At 37.9% G+C, this 19,380-nt stretch overlaps 1 protein-coding gene across 4 annotated transcripts in view; it reads left to right on the forward strand.

The window, feature by feature from the left end:
- The window catches only part of CDC123 (cell division cycle 123), a 38,437-nt gene that overhangs the window by 2,918 nt on the left and 16,139 nt on the right, over positions 1–19,380 (forward strand). For 2 of the 4 annotated variants that reach the window (XM_075143648.1, XM_075143657.1), the window contains 7 exons: positions 777–831; positions 1,666–1,698; positions 5,282–5,377; positions 6,089–6,195; positions 14,006–14,054; positions 15,689–15,764; positions 18,744–18,866. In XM_075143648.1, coding sequence (XP_074999749.1) covers positions 777–831; positions 1,666–1,698; positions 5,282–5,377; positions 6,089–6,195; positions 14,006–14,054; positions 15,689–15,764; positions 18,744–18,866 — 539 coding nt within the window. The remainder of the gene's footprint in view (positions 1–776; positions 832–1,665; positions 1,699–5,281; positions 5,378–6,088; positions 6,196–14,005; positions 14,055–15,688; positions 15,765–18,743; positions 18,867–19,380) is intronic. The other 2 variants (XM_075143671.1, XM_075143665.1) reach the window with 2 other exon arrangements.

Raw genomic sequence — 19,380 nt, forward strand, 5'->3', positions numbered from 1 at the left:
GAGTTGAGTTTTGGCAGGGACGTACATTTCAACTTACCCTGTTTGCTACACTGTCTTGCTGTGGTAAGTCTTCTTCAAGAGCTTGGTCTTCTCCTTTAAGATCTTCACAGTCAGTTATATTGGCTAAAGAACTTCAAAAGTCACCGAAAACTTCAAAGGAATATTTGCAATCAAGTGCTTTCTCCCAGATATGCTAATGTTTACAACAGCAGTCTCACCTGTGTAGAAAAAGGAACGTTTCAGGAAGAAGCTATTGACTGCATATCCCCTTGCCGTAGGATTTTCTTTTCTGCGTGTGGAGTGTGAGGACATTTTCTTTTCAGTACCAGAAATTCACAGGTCAACATCTGAAACTCAATTTTTTAAAATTTTTACATGGAAAAAGAGTACGGAGGCAAAGCATAATTTAAATTGAACTTGTTTAAAAAAAAAAAAAGTTTAATTTGTGCTTCTGTGAGAGTACAGTGAAGTTGGACAAGAATGATTAATAGGGTGTTGAAAAGCTTCAGTTATGGCGTTTTCAGAACAGAAAGTGATCTGCTAATTTGAAAGAAGCAAAGTGTTTTGGGTAGGGCCCAAGTCTAATGCCAGAGTGTTTGGTCTTCAGTTTTCTGTACTGGCTTGCTCTGATTTTTCTCTGGCAGGGGTTTTGAGGCTTAATCTTCTTACAAAACATTTTGAGATCAGCAGCTGGTAGATGCTGTGGAAATGTAATGTATACAGTCAAGTCAAACTCCAGTACTTAATTTTTTTTTCCTGCTAATCTTTTGTTTTAGAGAAGATCCACCAAGTCATGCTCAGGAGGGGAGTGACGATGCAGAGGAAATACAGGTCAGTATAAAACGCAACTTAATGTCAAGTCTCTTGAGAAAAATATGAATGTGTGACCTTTTCTGCATAATTTATAGTTGAGGAGAGTACTTCACAAAAATAATAATCACATGGTAGTTGCCTTGAAAAACGTAAACCCATCATTATTTATACTTCCCCGTCAGGGAAGGTTTAAAATGTTTCTATGCTCTTTCACAGAAGACTCTTTAATTTTTTTTTTATTTTTTGGTAATTGCATTTGTAATAATAAGTAGGGAACGTTGAAGGATGTTGGAATTGAACTTAATGCTGTTTCATGCCCTGAAAAATTAGAAGGAGGAGTACATTTGGAGGAGTTATTTCCAGAAACAATGAAAGTTTCTGAGGCATTAATAGCTCAGAAGGGTATTCTAGAAGAAAAACGCTGAAAAATGTTGTAAGCACGAGGTGACAGACATACAAAAAGGAGATGAAAAAGAAATACAAGTGAAACTAATGGATCATGGGCCTAAGGATGGAAGTGCTGGAGCTGGAGACAAGCTTTAGACAGGGAAGACTCTCTGTTGAGTTCTGAAATGTCCAAGTTTGTGATATAAATCACAATTAAAATATATAGGTGTCGTCTTTTATCCGTACTTTAGAATAGTGCTTCTGCTGAATATACAATATTTTTCCTGTCTTAATTTACAGCCGTGATAATTGGAGGATGGTGATGTTACGCTACATCACCTGGAGCTCCAGGGCAATGATTTGATCTGCATATTGTAGGAAGCCATATGAATTCTGATGTTCTCATAAATTATAAAGGATGCCTCAGGAAGCCAGTAACCTTTGATTTGTTCTTGTTTTTAACAGTGGTCGGATGATGAGAATACTACCACAACTACGGTAAGGTCCTGTAAAAGCCTAACGTGGGTTTGTAAGCGGTATGCTTTCTGCAACCTTGTGATATAAATTTGGTGCCAGTTAGACATATCTGTTGCTGTATTTAACATTTTTCAGACCATTCTAGACAGATGGCAGTGTAGATGTCTGTAACTTTAAAAAAGTTTTGCTGGCTTAATTTTGTTTAACTAAAAATAAAATGCTTTTCTTCATCCCCAACAATCACACACTTGTTAGACTATAGGAAATGAACTGAAGTACAGCTCTAAATATAGCTGTCTTTCATTTTCACCACTTTGAATATCTCCCAATTACTTAATCAGACTGGATGCAGAAGAAACGAAGCCCCTGCAGCTCAATTTTCACAGCTCTTCTCTTACACCTGTGCCATTATTTCCTCCTAAGTATATTTTTTCTATCATCTTTTTTTTTCCTTTTCCTGTCATTACGCTCTCCGTGCACTGTGCCTGGCTTAGAATCAGGATCCTGATGGATACGAACCAGGCTTCCTTGATCTTTTTTTACATCTTTTTTGAAACTTGCTATTGCCCTATCATTGTCAGAGTTAATATACTTGCGTCACTTGTTTGCCATTGATACTATTATTTCAGTCCTATTAACTCCCCAGTGTTCAACATAGTGTTGAATTGCTCACGTTGGATTAGGTGCAATATAAACACAGCCCTGCTTTGAGTTGTGCATATGCTAGCACAGAATTTCTAGCCTAGATTTTAAAACTAATACATGCCAAATTTGCACACGCTAATAGCTTCAGTTCAAATAGCTAAGCTTTGATAAAATAGATGCCTTAGATCTTAAATTATTCAGAACAAGGATTTTGGTATCCATCTTATCTTTTGCGAAGGTCACGTTAATGTTGCTAAAGAAATTATATCAGACTTTTGAATCAGGTTTCGTTATAGTGTGCAACACAATAAGGAAATACATAATCAAGAGGTATGATACCCATCAGAAGGGTATAGGCCAAGTGATTTCAGTTCAGCTAAGTAAGCATTGTGTACTGTGTACAGATCGCAGCTTTACAGCTAGTGTTTTACTGCGGCTGGCTGGGATGGAGTTAACTTTCAGCTATTGCTGAACAGTGCTCGCATAGCATCAAGGCTTTCTCTTTTCCCAGTCTGCCCCACGCCCCTCCCCAGCGACTAGGCTAGGGGTAGGCAAGAGAAGAAGAGGGGATAGAGCCAGGACAGCTGGCCCAAATTGTCTTAAGGGATATTCCATACCATATAACACCATGCTCAGCAATAAAAGTGGGGTAGAGGAAGGAGAGGGGTGTTTTGGCCTCCAAGGTGGCTCTTGTTCAGAGATTGGCAGGGCTTTGTCTTTCGCCAAACCTGGAACTTTGAAAACGGTTGATAATAAGCACGGTTTGTGCCTGTGGCTAGTTCTTACGAAAATACACCCACATTTGGTCAAAGAAAGAGACTCTAAAAGTAGAATTTCACAATGTGCTCTTTACCGTCTCGTAAATTTGGTAGATGATTGCTCTGTAGACTCCATCCGTGGCAAATATGCTTTCTCTACCCGAAAACCAGGGACTGCTCTGAGGCCAGTGAGAGAATGGAAATAGTCATCTGTGCTGTTAAGTGTTGCCTGCTACCACTTTGATGAAGAGAGTGAAGAAACAGCCTGTGTAGAATGCAGAAGGGTGGGGAGCTGCATCTGGAGTTACTGCAAGAGATGAGAATGGATCAAGTAGCGATGTGGAAGCTGAACAGGGAGACACTAGGGAACATGACGTGTAAAGAATAGTGGGACAGGCTGGAGACTGCTGTTCTGCATTTGCTGTCAGCCTAGGCCATTTGTATCTTACTAACGATAAATCCTAGGTTATAATTCTCTGTTGGTTTCTTGGCTCAGGGAGCAGTAAGGTGGGCTGTCGTGATTATTCTGATTTGATGACTCACCTGAGTTGTCAGGTAGAACTTGTTTTCCTTGCCCCTTCTATATTCTGAAGAAGAATTAGAATATAGAATTATAGAAAATTTTGTGTTTAAAAAAACGCGCATTACTATCGATGGTTGCAAAGTCAGGCATTCAGAATTTAAGAAATGTTAGAATCTAGCTTGTTTCTGCAGCCTTAGAGCTATCCTCTTGTGTATATTTCCTCACTTGTATTAATCAAATGACATTATGGTAACATTTCCCTGCGGAGGCTTAGTATGTGCTGGAATTACATATATAGTATGACTTCTGACTTCTGTCAAAACAAAAGGAGATTGGATCAGAATGCAGTGGCTGAAAAGTTTTACTTCCTGCAGGAACAATTTCTAGAATTGACTGAAGCTCTAAAAATAAAGTAAAATAAGAAAAATGCTTTTTCAGTTTTTCAAGTGTAGTTTCCCATGGAGATTAGGTAACATACTAAGGAAAAATTCAGAATGTTTGATGTTCAGTCTAGGTCACTGCGCTAATATGTGAGAGGGTTTATTAATTGTTTGCATTTGGGGGGGGCTGTGGAAAGGAAATGCCAAAATGTATGAATTTTTTGTGATCACTTGTGTGGCTGTGAGTTCTTTGTTATTTTAGAGACATCAATTAGCTTTAGCCTGGAAGTTTGAGTTGAGTTTAAAAATACTTAGGCAGAAATAGTGTTCTTACATACTTTTTGCTATAAATCCTATTACATGAAAAATCTTTGACATATGCCTGAAATCCTTTCTTATTATTTTAAAGGTCAGCAACCTGGTTTTTTTCTATTGCACCACATTCAGAGTGGAGTTTGTAGCATCCTGAGGAGTTTTTTTTCCCTTATCTTATGTTTACAGTATTGACAATGTTCTTTACAAGACAAGGTTTTCTAATCCAACCAGTACCTTTGCAGTGTGTCCTCTATTTTGATGCAATATATTGTTAAGGAGCTACTTTAAGACCTAATTTAGGAGCTGATAAGTTAAAGTATTACCAACAACATTTTGTAAAACTAAAGTTTAAATGAGGAGCTATCACTCAAATTGCCTGTGAATTGATTTATTTACTTTTGCTCTCTTACTGTGCTCCTAAATGCAACTAGAGAACTATTACAAAACAAAACTGATTTCTTTCTACCTTTTAATACTTTGACAGAATGCTACAATATTTGCATTTTAGATTTTTTAAAGAGATGCTTAATTCTAAACAAACTGTTTTTGAAAGTTTGTTTGTTTGTTTGTTTTTAAATCTTCTTGGATCTTATTTGTATACAATAATCTACCATCAGATATAAAACAACAGGTATGTATTTAAGGTCTGTTTATTTGACTTGCATGTTTGCCAGCTGTTGCAGCTTTCATGATGAATGTTACGAAGTTTTGGGTTTTCCCCTGAAGTTCATGGAATCTTGCTAGTAATGAGAGTGAGAACTGGAAACATATTTTCAATTTTCTCTGATTGAAAGAATGTCGGAGTTGATTCTTAAGTGATCTATTTCTACAAATACGTTATTTTTTGGGGGTTCTTGGATCCTGATTTTGGACACGTTTATTCCTTCTACAATATGTATTTCTAATGGTATTTAGAAAATGGCTACACTTCACTATTAAATGTATTGAAATTGATATTTTTGTTGTTCTTGTTCTTTGTTCAGGCACCAGAATTTCCTGAGTTTACAGCTAAAGTTCAAGAAGCAATAAGTTCCTTGGGTGGTAGTGTTTTTCCTAAACTTAACTGGAGTGCTCCAAGGGTAAGAATGCTGACTCCCAAAACTTGTAACAGATGTTAACATAAGGATTTTTTTTTGGTTGTTTTATCTTAATGCATTGGAAAGTAGAAGAGACTAGTGGTTCTGAAAAAGGAAGGAGTGGTAGTCAAGATATCAGTGAAGTACTACACCACAAATTGGTCTGGTAGATTAGAGCCAGATGGTGCATTGTTTGGTGAGGCTGATGCAAGACAGCACTGTCTTTCTCACATAAAACCCTGTATCCTTGTCACAGATAACAGTATGATGGTCAGACTCTTCTCATTTAGGATACTAGTTGAAAACTTTGCCTGGGATAAACCCCACATTTTTTAAAAAAGCAATAAACTTCCCTCTAGTTATTTTTAGGTACTCTAACTATACCTTAAGGATGGGTGCACCCAAATGTTTTTGTATCATATTTTCAAGGGAAACTTGTGTTCAATCAAGCCTTCCAAGAAAGTGCCTGGAAGCAGTAAGGCAAAAACTTAAGTTTTTTTAAAATGGATTTGCTCTGCTTTCAACAGAGTATTCATCAGAAAAGCAATAACTATCGTGTCTCTTTAACGGCTAATGAAGCTTTCCTCAAAATAAAAAAATAATTTTCTGCGTGTATTTCAAATGTTGCATAGTATTTAGTGGTGATAGATCTGCAGCTTGCATTCCTTCCTGCTAGTAAAGGAGCATTTTTGGATAATCTCCTTTTTTGTTTAGGATGCCTACTGGATAGCAATGAACAGCTCTCTGAAATGTAAAGCTCTCAGTGACATCTTCCTCCTCTTCAAGAGTTCAGACTTCATTACTCGTGACCTCACTCAACCGTAAGTAGATTTCTAGGAGACAATCTTATACCCAGTCAAAAAAACCCCCGACCCTCTGAGGGTAACTTTTCAGTTCTTTTGAAAGATCTAACTTTTTACTGTACAGTAATGATAAATATCTGATATGAAAATACATATTCATGTTTAAGAGTTGTTCAGGTACAGTAATATAAGCTTCAGGTACAGTAATAAGTAAGTTGTTCTTTGAAGCTCCCCCCACCCCTTCCCTCCTTCTTCTTTGTCTCCCTCCACCGTGCAAAAATAATGCCAGGTCCAATTTAGTGCAGAGAATTGTGAGGCAAATTATCTTCATTGTTACTTACCGTGAGTGAGTTTTTCCTAGTAAACCAGAATTGTTTACCTCGTTTCAGTTGACAAGAGTAGAGCAGCCTCCATTTTATTCTTATATTAATTCTCTTGATTTTAATATGCAAATGAGTGAAAAGCAAAACAGGAAGACATTATATTAAAGTAGTACATGTGAAATGACACTATGGAAAAGACCATTTTTATTGAGTTGCTTTCCAGAGCAAGTGATGTTTTAATCTTGGGGTTTTTTTGCCTTCCACCCCTGTTGGCATTTACTTGTTGCTACCTACCTTACTGTTGCCACTTCTCATGGTAATACAGCATGACTTTACCATGTCCCTTTCAAATTTTAAAGCTGTTGAAGTTTGTGTGGCTGCCTGGAAGATGCCTGAGACTTCTGCTAATGTGTTCCTATAGCTCCTTCTGAGCTAAGTTCTTGTAGCTCTTGAACAAATGCACTCCGGGAATTATGACTAAGGATAATATAGATAAAATTACGAATACGATGTGCTTGGGGTTTATTTTGTCTGCTTACATGAAGAGAGTACTTAATTGTATGGGAACAGTTTTCTCCTGTAGTACCTGCATCTGATTCATGTCACTCATTTCTAAAATACAGCCTTTTTCTGGAAGAAAATAAAATTACTGGAATTTAATGTTCTTGTTACTATTATTACTACCTTTTTTTTTTTTTTTTTTTTTCCTTCCAGAAAAGCAGAATTTAAAAGAAAAAGGGCAATCATGGCTTGGAATCCAAGAGATCGCTTTCAATTATTCAATGCTTATTTATATTACTGCAATACTTAGGAGACTCAGTCAAATGCAGGGCACTTGTTCTAGGTGCTTTATAGCATATTATGCTTTACCAAGCATCATAGTCCTTTGTTAAGTAGCTTATGACCCGATAAGAATTGTCTTGTCTAAAACGTGAAGCCAGTTGCATTAATGGTGTGCAACTGCCTTCTTTTTTATTCCTGCAACTCTAGTAACACTCTTTTCCCCCAAATTGTTGGTACGTTAAAAAAATTATGGGTAGCATCCTCATCCTTATCTCTGCATTTATGCAGTGCTAGCAACACTGTCAGTCCAATTCTGATGCTCGGTTTTACATTATGTCTAGCCTACAACATTATGAGGTGCAGGGGAAGAGACTGAGAAGGAGGGGAGATGATGTTGGGGTGAGAAGACAGTTTGAAAAGTATGTTGGACTAGAGAAACAATTGTGAGCATTGAGAATTCATGATTCTGGGATCATAGAGAATGAAAGGGATGGGGGAGATGACAAATCTGTAGTTTACATTTCACAGGTGAGTGAATAGTGATTCTCAGAAGACTTTGGTGACTTACCAAGGAGCTTTTTTTTATGGTTTCCGCTAGTGGGAGGCTAGGTGACTTGGCCAGGTGTCTTGAGGACAGTTTGCTCAGAGGGTTGAGCACTAAAATTTAATGTGCCCTTTGTTGTAACTACTTTCAGGACGGAGTCTTGTGGGTCTGAAAAGAACTGTACACTTTGTATCATCCCTTTGTGAATATTAAATACTATGGGTTTTGTATTCTACTATCCTTATATAGAAGGAGGTTCAGCAAAAAGCACCCTGAGCTCCTTGGAGAATTCCTGTTTGGTTAATCACTTTCTAATGAGTTTGGGACACAATCAAGTGTTTAGCAAGCATCACTTGATTTAGAAGATGTGGCAACTCTGTGTGTGTGTTTGTGCTCTTCGTTTATGCCATTTGCGTGGTAGAATGAGCACCTTCGCTGAGACTGAAATCGGTGCATTTTCTGTCAGGTTTTCTCTCGTATCAGGTAAAGTTAGTGCCTCAGCTAGTCACCTTGCCCTCTGCAGACAGCGCTGACTTAGTTGCAGAGGCAATGAATGCGTTCTAGCTGCTGTGTTGTGAGATTTCACAGCGTGGGTGCTAACTTGAACCATCAGTAATTTCACCTTCAGTTCACACCAGACTAACAACGGTAGTGGCTAGGCAGCCTGTAGCAGACACGCTCTCTTCTACTGATCCTGCTGTGGGAGAATAACCTCTGGCAGAAAGACAACACCTCAAATTGCAGTAGTCCAATCGATTTAGACTCTTTTTCCAATGTGGTAAGACTGCGCACACCACCAGACAGCACAGCTCAGCTAGTGGGTGGTAAATAAGCAAACCTTGTGACATGATTGTGGGATCATCACCTAATCTAAAGGTTAAGTTTCATTTGAGAAGTGTTGTATTTATTTCCCTTCCTATAAAGGCTAATCTAATGTATAAATTTGGGTTATGGAGGTTTTTTTGCCAGAACAGGCTTTGTTGTTTTGGTAAGATCGAGTTAACATGGGCAGTGCAGCCTTGCGGTTTCCATGAATTTGAATGGAAGTCGTACTTATGACTAAGGGGACGTGTGTAATGTGTAAAATCACTTTGGTCTCTATGTATTTTATATTTTATGAATATGTTGTACTTGATTAAAGCCTATATTATTGTCCAGTCTGTGCATGGTATTTCTAAATTACTAAGTTATTCGTACAAAATGTCCCCACCCAAACAGTGCAATGATCATTGCTGAATCAGAACAGTGGTCTTCCTTAATTATACTATTGATTAGCTGCCCGTTCCCTAGTCCTTAGCAAGCAGAAATTAAAAATGTAGCTGGCATAAGAACCTGAAGTGCTGAACAAATGAAAGATATCCAAATCCCTTGGAAGGGCTACTCAGAGGGAGGATAAATGCACTGTATTTCTGCTTCTTACATTAATACTCAGTATGGTCTAGAAGTTTCTTGCCCTGCATAAGTAACAGCTGAAATGTTGTATACCCTTTTTTGTTTGTTTGTTTGTTTTTCTCTGTTCAATTGTATTAACTTAAAAATCCAATTCACGGGTCATAATATGGAAAAGACTTTGCAAAGGCAATTTGAAGATCTGTTTCTTAATCCAGCTTTGCCAGTGATGTGGGACTTAAGGCAAACCACTTTCTTTGCCTCTTCCTTCCTCTCCCATTTCCTGTCTGCTTATCTGGTATTGATCTATACATTGTTCAGGTCAGGGAACTGCCCTTGCTGTAATTCTCAATTGTCTCAAGTTCCAAGAAAACTTCAGCTATGCAATAATTCAATACAAACCATTAAAAAATACGGCCTTAATGCAGGTATACTGAGCATGACTGGATGAGCTTTGACTGTTTTAAAAGTTTGGATTCTCTCACGATGTTGACACTTTGTTTGATTGAAAAATTCAGAATAATGAGTTAACTTTTCTCCTTGTTAATTTTGTATAAAATAACAAAGACTTCAGAGTGATGCACTCGTTAATGTAGTCAATGTTGTTTCTACTTCAAAGTAAGCATTGCATTTTACTTAGCTGAGTTCACAAAAAAACTTGTAAAAACTTGTGGGTGGTGTGATCCTTAACTTTTCAGGTTTTAACATAGGCTTAGTCCTTAGTGTTGTTGGACATGTGTTTAAAAAAAATCCCTTTCTAACTGGGATTTCTGTTAAGTGATTAAAACTCCTCTTTTGAACAAAAATCCTTTTAAAGCCCTGTTGAGTGTATTGGTTTAGAATACGGTTTTCTTCCTTATTGTTAGAATGTGTGGACTATATTTTGTTAAGACATAATTGCCCACCTTGAGACTGGTATAAATATTAGCAATAGATCTAATGATATGATAATACCCTTTCAATTATAAGATAAGCTTGTTGTTATGTCATGCTCGTTAATAAACCTTGGAAATTTTGTCAAGCTTTGGAGATTGTTCCTGTCCTACAAGGCAATACTGGATGTTTTAAATCTGCAGATTGGGATTTTGAACACTGAAGTCTTCTTATTTTTCCAGTTGTTTAATAATCATAACCATAGAGGTGAAATAAGAAGTCCTGTAAGTTCAACCTTGTTGAAAAGCAACCTAATGGAGAGAACATCTTTTGTAGGGATTGCCCTTTGACTTATTATAGAGGGGTGGTATGAGTCACGTGCAAGAACGGCTGCTTTCTGATGTGCACTTACGCGTTCTAAATTGACTGTCAGTATTTTATTGGACCCGCTGGTGCTATGGACCTGTTACTTCCAGAAGTTCATTCCTGAAACTTTTCGAAGCTGGTTAGACAGGTGAAGTAGAGAGTCTAAAAGTAGCCACTCAATCCTGCCTAAGCCCAGGAAACAGAGTGAAGGGACCGTCTATGCCACATTTAGTAGGTAAGAAATATCTACTAGGTTAATGGAACAGGTGAAACAACTCCCATGGGCCAAGGAAAATTTTCCAAATGTATTAATGTGCAAGATACAAAGGAACATGAAGGGAGATGCAATTTTTTTTATATAGGTGTTTATAAGAGGGCTTGGTTAAAATTTAAGTGCTTCTTTCTGAGAACAATTGAGAAAGTCTGCTCTTGAGCGAGGTTTAGCCCATCAGGCTCCTAAGCACATTCTTTAACTTTAAAACCTAGCAAATGTTTCAATCCTTTTTGGTTTTTGCTAGCATTCTGACTACATTTTTGATACCAGACTTAATGCTTCTAAATATTGAATTACAAATTATAAAGAAATTATAAAGTTTTTCTGAGATGTGGAGGAATAACAACCTGTGTTCTCCTAACAGAACATAGGAGGCAGTGTTGGCTCATAAAGATGTGACTTGGCACTCAGGATACCTTTTTGCAAGAACAGTAGCTGAGGGTTTAGACTGTAGTATAGCCTATTTTGAGGTAGACAGTGCCTCATGAGAGGATGTGGAAAATGAGGCCTTTGATGAATTTGTTTTCTTGAGGTTTTACTCACATCCCGTTTTTTCCTAGCAATTTACAGCGTAGTACAAGATCCTCTTTGGAATGGTGCATGAATTTCCTATTTCTTTTAGTCCTTAAAGTTCCAGCAAGGTTCAATATTCAAGAAATAAAGATGCAGATCAAAGGCTGTTAGAAGTTTCTCCTTAATTTTTTTTTTTTTGTTAAGGTTTAAAAATAAACTATGAGGTTATAGCACGGGAACTGTCAGGTACAGAATAACTTTTACAATTCTAATTATATTCAGAGTAGTTTATTATCCACAGAAAAATCTCAGAGATTTGCAAATGAGTTCATGGCTCTCTTAGCAGGATAGGTACTGGAGGTCTTACAGACATTCTTAAATTACTTTTCTCAGTGTTGAAAACGGAACAGCATAGTGGCTTCATGTAGTGTGTTCTGTTGTCAAGAATATGCATTTGGAGATTAACATACAGCTGCTACATATAAAGAGACCTTGATCTTTCTGTTCTTGACATCTAAGTATAAATCTGTAAACAAGCTGTTGACCACAGCACAAGGCCTATAAGCAGTAGAGTTTAATTCCTTCAGCCTTAGTAGTAGTCAAAATGACAGTTTTCAAAGGCTTTGGAAAAGAGAGCCCAGATCTCTCTCGATTTTGGGTTCCTGAAGTCTTTCTGATTGTTTTTTTCAAGTACCTCCAAACCTGAATAGGATGCGGGTTAAACAAACCCCTCTTAGCCTTCTGCCTCTTATGGTCAGAAGGCCATATGTAATAGATGAATTCAGCTGGGTCTGAACGATTGATGCTACAATATGTTGGTAAAAAATATAAAATTGCAACTACCTCAAGTTGCCCAAAATTTACCCCCAAAAAAGGGGTGATAGTAATGTCCTTTTGTTGACAAAAACTCGTGATACTATTTAGAAGGAAAATGAAACTACAAAACCTTAGTTTATTTTGTGTTTCGTGGCGTTCTCCCATTTTTTCCTCATTTGTACTCAGTCCTGTATCATTAAGACTCAGGAAAAATAACATTACTGCGTCTTGCAGTATTTTTGTCTATATTCATCATTTTGCCTGTTTGCTTGATTTGGCAGCAGTAGCTGAGCAGTCTGTGACTTGGGATGGCACCCAAGGATTTCCTTTTCTGACTTACAAGGAAAGAGGAAGTATCTTTCCCCACATAGCTCTCACCCAAAATATTTGAGAGTTGAGCAGGGGATAATTTTGATTGTTCATAAGGCTGGTTTTTGACTGCTGGAAAAGACTGCATGTTATTGGAATGAAGCAGATTGCAGGTACCCCGACCTCAGATATGGAAGTCTGTGAGAGGTACGACGGGTCCTAATGTGCAGGGACTGTAAAACTCCATGTGCTGGACTTCAGCTGCCTTTTTATATATAGTTTATGATTGTTTTTGTGTGTGTGATATATTTTCTTGAGCATGATAGGCATATATGCTAGTAAGGGAGGAATTTTGAGTCTAGCAAAACTGCAAGCTCTCGTGAGTTTGTTTCTATTGCCTCGACAGATCTTAAATTGTGGGGCATATAAACTGTAGTTGAAGGATGTTACCTGTTTACGTAGGCTTACAGATATATATGATCTGTTTGATTACAGTACTTTTGGAAAGCATGCCTGTTATTGCCCTTCTTTTTTGCGTGTAGTGGATATTAAAGTCTAAACTAAAACATGTGAAATTTATTTCTGCTGGCTGCATACTGCATGAACTCTTACAATAGCTCTTCGCTTCAAACCGAAGGCTGGGCAGCTATGTCTTACAAATGCAATGCTTGTATTAGAGATGTTAGACTTTTGGATTCCTTAACTAAGTTCAGTGCCAAAGGGAGATAGTGTCAGTGTTGCCATTTAAGACTATTGCTCAGCAGTGACCCTTTACACAGTTCTGTGCATCGAAGTAGTTTCTTGCCAGTAAGCTCAGGGAGTACACTTGGAAGGAAAATGCATGTTCTTTTGCTAATTCCCTTTGAAAGTTACAGGATTTATTGCAAGGTTTGCTGTAAAATGACAAAAAGGTACGTAGAAGTTGGCTTGGGTATAACTGCCTCCATTCTTGATAGTTCCTGAAAGGTGGCACACAGAGTCAGCTGCTCACAAGGGACAAAACCTTGACATCTGCTTGCAGTTATGGAAATAGTTTTGTTTATTCCCACTCTCAAGGGATTTGTAAGAGTATTTCTTAAGGCTCTTAATTTAGAAAGCTACCATGCTGTGGAATCAGAAGTGCCGAGTGGCACTGTTTTGCATCCCTTATTCATGGAAATAAACTGCTGTAAGGCGTGATGATGTGTCTCTGTTGTGTGGTTTAGGAAGTTAAACATTAAAAGTACTAGGGAAAACATGCTGCAATGAAACTAGATTAGATTGCTCAAGTTTATCTGGTTCTTTGAGAATACAGTTATGCCAAGATAACAATAAAGAGGAAAGGAGCAGCACTGTTGATTCAAACAAAAAACTCAACAATGAATAAACACTCACATTTTAGCCACGTCCCTGTCCAAATTTAAGTGCTTCCAAATTACACTAGATGAAAAGAGGAAAACTTTTTTTTTCCTTTTTTTTACCTCCTGATGATTGTCGAAAGGAGGTTTGTTATTGATCTCTTGAATTTACTTGGTTTGTACGTCTTGGAGATAATTTAACAGTAGCTTTCGTGATTCATAGTTCAGGGTTATTTTTTTCACTGTGGCTAAAATCTTATATGTAAAAGCAGATTTTGATGCCTGTGCCTTAATTTTCCAGATTTATTCACTGCACTGATGATTCCCCTGATCCTTCCTTGGACTACGAGGTAAGACTCTCTACACGATTTCTAGGTAATTTAAACGAATTGCTCACAGGTAGGCTGCCATTTGTGCTTGGGTATGTGCCCATAAAATTTGTTTTGTTTGTTTTAATTGTGTTGCTTGGGCAGTGTGGGGAAGTGTGGGGAAGCCTGGTTAAGCGCTACAGTTCGTAAGGAGTTCATTTAATTTCAGATCAGAGATGAGCTAAAGTTCAGACTTTTGAAGCCTCCTTGCAGTTTACTCATGTCTGTCAGGTTTTGCCAGGAAGGACAAGTTCAATAACTGAAAGTCATATATTCTTGATAGTATTGCTTGTGAATATCACAACTGAGGTTACTAAGAGAGAAACTAGCTGTGGTGGCTGGGGACATCCTGAAGTGGCCTGTCGTATCTTGTTTCATATGCTGGTTACCAGATTAAAATGTTAAGTTAGCAATGTAGATATTAAAAATGCCTTAAACTGTTCATGTGGTGCTATCGCTTTTATGGTAGCATCTGGTCATGTCTCTAATAATAATTTTTATGTAAATATAGCTTTTGTTATCATCCTATGGGCTTAAAGGGCTTTAGAAAAGTGAATGAACCCTGTTTTTTTTTAAAGCACTATCTTAATGTGCTTTAAAAATCCAAGACATCTGAAAGTTGAAACAAAGAGTTTCATGTTTACACTGTAGTTAGGAGTGTCACCTTTGATTACTGAGGTTTTTCTTCTGCGGGTGATAGGTGTTGAGAGTTTCCAGTACCCATGAGCAGTAATTGAGGCCCTCAAAATCTGAATACTTCAGCTTAAGAAATGCAGAAACTTGAGAAAGTGCTAGAGATACGCTTTAATTACCAGGCAGTCTGTCCTATTGACTATAATAGTTTGGTTACTATTTCTGTCCCGTGTCCTTATTTTAACTGGTTTGCGCCTTCAAAGGCGTCACAGAATTCTACTTGGGTGTATACCAGAATAGAGGTTGATTTGGTTAAATTTAATTCTGCTCATCAGCTCTTTTGACTAGGGAGCAACTTTCTGCCAATTCCATGACAGATTTGTTGTGTTGTGTTTTTTGTTTTCCATGCTTTATCATTAATGTAACTTTGAAGTTGTTTCAGAAATAATTTCACAGTTATAAATGCCATACAAAGTGGAAGAATGTAAGATAATGAAGGTGGGAAGGGGCCTCAGGAGGTCTCTAGACCATTCTCATGCTCAAAGCTGGGTAAGCGATAAGATCAAATTGGGTTGCTTGGCATTTTATCAATCTGGTCTGAAAACCTCAGTAGATGGAAGCTGTACAACCGCTATCAGGGAGCTGTTCCAATGCTTGACAGTCTCCACGGTGAAAAAGTTTCTTCTTATGTCGAGTTTGAACCTTTCTACTTTAAACTAGTTTGGACTAAATGGTCTTTAAAAGTGCCTTCCAACCAAAAGCATTCTGTGATTCTATGAAATTAATATTAAGTCTAATTGCTTTGAAGTATTTGCTCAGATGATTATGTGAACCGCAGGTTAAGATTGTTTTGGTTTTTTGTATCAGGAATAACTTCAGAGGTCATCTTATCATTACAGCAAAACTAGAAGGTATACCTATTGACAAAAAGTTACCTATTACTTTTCTGAAACAATACTTTGTCGTTTGTTTTTCCTCTATAGCTTGTTCTTCGCAGATGGTGTGAACTAATCCCTGGTGCAGAATTCAGATGCTTTGTCAAGGAAAACAAGCTTATTGGTAAGGATTTTCTTAAAGATAAAATTATTAGGTGAAGTTCTTAGGAGTTTCTCTGATTCCTTGAATCAGAGCTAAATCTGAAGACAGTTCTTTCCTATCACACCTCCTTTCTGGAATTAATGTTTTCTTCTTCTTTCTGTAATTTAAAATGTGGCGTGCACATTTCTCTTTCCACTGTATTTGAAAGCCTGACGACACAGCATGCTCAATATTACAGTGGGAATATTCTTAATTCTAATTGCTAACTCAGAAACTTCACCCAAAGGCTGCTTTGTAAGTGACTCTTATATTCAGGAGCAAATGGCATCGTAGCCAGCTTGCAGAATTAATACAGAGGCAGTTGGGTATTATGCTGATAAAATGTGACCACATGTGGATATTATAAGCAGAAAGTTGGGGGGGGGGGGAGGGTCAGAACATGTCCACAGATGTACGAGGTGTCTGAGCTCTTATTATATTCAGTGTAGTTGAGTCAGAAAACCTGTCGATTTTTTTACTCTGGTTCAAAAACCTAAATGTAAAATGTTTCAAGTGGCACTGAACAGCTAGGGTATCCACAGCATGCAAAGAGCTGATGGGTGCATCAGAATACCTGTGACAGCTGGAGGACAGGCAGATTGTGCTAGAGCATGTATTTTAGGCAGCTCTAGGGTAAATTTAGCTGAATTATACTCCTCTAGGTGTATTGACTATTCTCTGCTAACTATAACAGGAGCTTAGAGATCTAGTGCACATACAGGTTGCTTGAATTGAGGGGTTTGATTTCAGGCTAAATACTATCCTGGAGTTTGAATTCACTTTTGGTGTGGTCTACATGGAATCTTTAAAGATGAACAGAAATGTAAATAGCACAGAACTGGTGCTTATATGAGATTGAGTCATTCTGCCTAAACCCTTCTAACAAGGAGATGTTATAGCAGTGATGTAGCAAAGCTCTAATCCAGACTTTAGAGGAAGGAAGGTGATTTTTTGCTTTAAAATAAAACCAAGTTTGCTCATTTTGTCTGTCTCATACCTACCTATTCACAAGCACCAAGATGCATATATACAAGTAGTCTGTCCAGGATTCCTTGATATGGAAGTGAAGGGATATTAGCTATCTGGTCCTCGTTGTTTCTTCTGGCTTCTTCTCAGCATGGTGACTATGTGCTTGTTTTGGATGTGCCTTTTTGTACCTGTTAGGAGCTGTCAGCAATTTGTCTCTCCATCCTGTCCCACCTCTGTGAATCATTAGGAACGTACTCACTGTTCTTTGTTTCCTGGTCTGGGTGTCCTATGGAAATCCACATGGATGTTTTGGGATGTGATAATCTAGGTGCTGCCAACACATACCATTCTCAAAGCCATTTTATTTAGCTGATCTTTCTGGTGCTTCCACACTCATCTTTCCATTCTCTATCCATTCATGCCAATTGCAAGGTTTATTACAGTTCTCTGTAACAGAGTTTATCTTGCTAATAGCAGAGATTCTCCGTTAAGCTGGTATTGCTTAATGGCTACTGACATAGCTTTTTGAAGGGGGAAGAGCTGAATCCTGACCCGTTATGTGCTGCTGGAACACCACAACTGCCAGAGATATCATCACTGTAATAACCTCTAAAACATTTGAATGTAGATTTATTATGGAATATATATAGTGATATTTACTTTCAAATACCTCAAAGCATTTTTACTGGCTAACTAAACACTCTGCGCGTTTCATTACTAGGTTTTAAAACCTAGTAGATCTGCCAGTATGTTGGGGTTTTTTTTAGCTAGCACTCCAGCTGCATTTCTGAAGACAGTTCCAAGATTTTTCACAATACGTTCCCGTGCTCTTAAAATTAATAAGTCTGTCAGTCAAACTAAGGAGTGATATTGCATAGTGTAGTGAATGATTTTCCAGTTACGCATCTGCATCCTCTGAGGTGCCACCATCTCTTGGTTTTTGTTTTTAGACCCGAAGTAAGCTTTGCAGTGGTATTAACAATTCAAAGTTCCACTGACATCATAAACTTTATATGAACCTTTTTAAAGAGCACATCTTTGGAGGTAGTCAGTGTTGTCTTACAGTAAAACTTAATCTCTTGTGTTTTGTATATGGTTAAAACAGCAAACTGCCATCGATACATCTTTCTTGGGGGATTCTGGCTTTTTCTTCCCCTAAATAGCATGAGTGAGTTATTCTGCATTAATGGGGCAGGTCTTGATTTGACATTTGTCCAGCAGGGTATTGCAGTGGCTTATGTTGACGCATCCTGTATGAGAATTCTGTCACTTAAGATGCAAGCAAGTGTATAATCCTGTTGATGTCAACTTAAACGATTGTCTTGTAGACAAACAAGTGTCTGAAATTAAGAGCTCGTGAAGTATCTGATGTCAGATATGCAAGACAGCCCTTGGGGGGCTAAATGGAAGAAATAAGGTACTAGACTGCATGCCATCTCATTGATATTAGGATTTAAGGTTTCGCCTGTAGTGCCTTATCAAACAGGTACGCTTTATTCCATGCTTAAAAAATCAGTTAAGTGAAAATCTTTATGGTATGCTAGGATCTATCATCTTTTCTAATGTGCAAGCCTAGCCTCTGCCCCTTTCATTTCATGGTTCCAAATTCTGGTCTACATCTGATGTGCAGAACAGAAAAGGTTTTTGACCGGAGTAACCAGGGGGAATGAAACTGAAAGGAAAAGACAGGAACGGGAAACTTAAATGCAGGCAAAGGTTCCTCCTGAAATTCACTTTAAAATAGTCAAAGATTGTATATATAAAATGAGGTTCACAAAATATAGGGCAGAACTGTTCAAGGAAAAAATTCCTAATGGAAGTGCTTTAAATATTGGAGAATAAAGCCAAGTAATTCTTAAATGGTTGAATCTTGGGAGAACCCCATCTTCTGAAATATAAATTATAACATGCATGTCTCTGATAACTGCATTTTGTCTGGTTGGGTTTTTTGCATGCCTAAAGCTCTTTATAATCTACTAAAATTATTGACAGGTATATCACAGAGGGACTACACTCAATACTACGATCATATCTCTAAGCAACATGAGGAGATCTGTAAATCAATACAGGAGTTTTTCAAGAAACACGTGCAGTATAAATTCCTGGATGAAGACTGTAAGTATCTTAAGGCTTCAATTAGCAAGGGGAGCATGGGGGAGGGAAGGAGGATGTTTATGAAGGTTTTTAAATACTTGCTGCATACATAGTTACAAAGACTTAAAAACAGAAATGAAGGGTCTACCTCTTTGAAGTTCTTTTGCAGGGTATTGGGAGGTTTGAAATTGAAAGGGCTTGCAGGGCAAACTCCACAGAAATGAGACCTGTCCTCCTGCCCCTGTTGCTGAGCCAGGCTCGTTGGCTCCACAGCGCACCGAGTTGCAATGTGATAAATTCCAGTTTACTGCTGGAGATCAGTGGAAAAATGGGTACTTCTCAATAAATAATGGCATCCCCAGTATTTTAAGTCTGTGGATATGCATCTCTCTCTTCATAGCTATTTCTTTCACAAGGCTTGGTTCTTTTTAACTTGGTAGAGTCTTACAGCTCTTGTGGCTAGAGTACGCAGAGCAATGTAGGTTTTGAATGACTATAAAATTGGGAACAAAAAAACCCTGAAGGAATAGGCTGG

This window comes from Calonectris borealis, chromosome 1, assembly GCF_964195595.1.
Source record: "Calonectris borealis chromosome 1, bCalBor7.hap1.2, whole genome shotgun sequence".
NCBI lineage: Eukaryota > Metazoa > Chordata > Aves > Procellariiformes > Procellariidae > Calonectris > Calonectris borealis.